We start from the raw sequence: 1047 nt of genomic DNA, 5'->3' as shown, positions 1-1047 counted from the left end.
GATTGAAGCTAGACCACGAAAAGGCCGCCCAGTGCTTCCAGGTTTTCCATGGTGGTCTAGTTTCATTTGACTCATGATTTCAACTATGGAAATACTGAAATCTCCACAAAACCCCTTCTGATCTATAATTTAAGAAGTTTGACAAGAAGTAGACACATGATGTGAGATAAAAAATAATGTTAATAATTTAAACCACTGGCTTCTCTAACAAAAGTCTCCACTTTCATTATCTGTAAGAATATCATAACAACTATCAAATCAACCTGCCATTAACACTTAAAATATTATAAACTATTATTCATTTACAGTTATCAACATTAATGTTGGACCTAATGGTTCCTACTCATTGGAGTTTCACAAAAGCCTAATTATTTTATTCATACTATCATTCATTTATTAAGTGGGATAACTTCACAAAATCTTCGTAAAATTCGAAGATGCCTTCTATCATTAACTAATGTAAGTTAACAAAGCATTGAACATTATTGGGCATCAGACAGTTCTCTAAGGTAAATCATAAAGTAATTAGAAATATATAATATAAATAAACCTGATTTTTTCTTTTCTTCCATCAATTTCTTCTTTGCGATTTTTGCATTTTCATGTGAACTAGCAACTTCTTTGGCTACTTTATTCACTTTATCCTGTTGTAATTTCTTTTTATTTAAAAATTCCAACAGTTTGGCACGCTTTTCATTTCTAAGTTTATTAGCCGCAATTTTACGTTTACAGCAAAGATCAAATTTAGCTGTTGATGATGCTTCATGACTTATCATTACATTTAAACGATTACGTTCCATTTGTTTCAATTGATTTAATTTAATTTTCATCTCCTCTTCTTGTTTCCAAGAATTATAGGCAGCATTTGTAAACGCTCCAGATTCTAATTCACAAAGTCTACAGAAAGTTTTTTTTCAAAAAATAAATTTATCTTGTTTACTTAATCTTGATTTGACTATCCAAGCAAAATATAATATTCAACATTATCTGTTTTTAACTGAATGATGCAACAACTTAGTGATTTTGATGGAGTTTTGCTCTCTGAGC

At 30.0% G+C, this 1047-nt stretch overlaps 1 protein-coding gene across 1 annotated transcript in view; it reads right to left on the bottom strand.

Annotated features, from left to right (window-relative positions):
- Nucleotides 1-1047, bottom strand: part of Smp_160170 (hypothetical protein) — a gene marked incomplete at both ends in the record, with an annotated part of 25175 nt that overhangs the window by 16870 nt on the left and 7258 nt on the right. The window contains one exon of the mRNA XM_018797050.1: nucleotides 551-897. Within this exon, the coding sequence (XP_018652130.1) occupies nucleotides 551-897 (347 nt within the window). The remainder of the gene's footprint in view (nucleotides 1-550; nucleotides 898-1047) is intronic.

This window comes from Schistosoma mansoni, chromosome 4, assembly GCF_000237925.1.
Source record: "Schistosoma mansoni strain Puerto Rico chromosome 4, complete genome".
NCBI classification, from domain to species: Eukaryota; Metazoa; Platyhelminthes; class Trematoda; order Strigeidida; family Schistosomatidae; genus Schistosoma; species Schistosoma mansoni.
The sequence above is the reverse complement of the archived record's forward strand: the minus strand, read 5'-3'. Positions and strand labels throughout refer to the sequence as shown.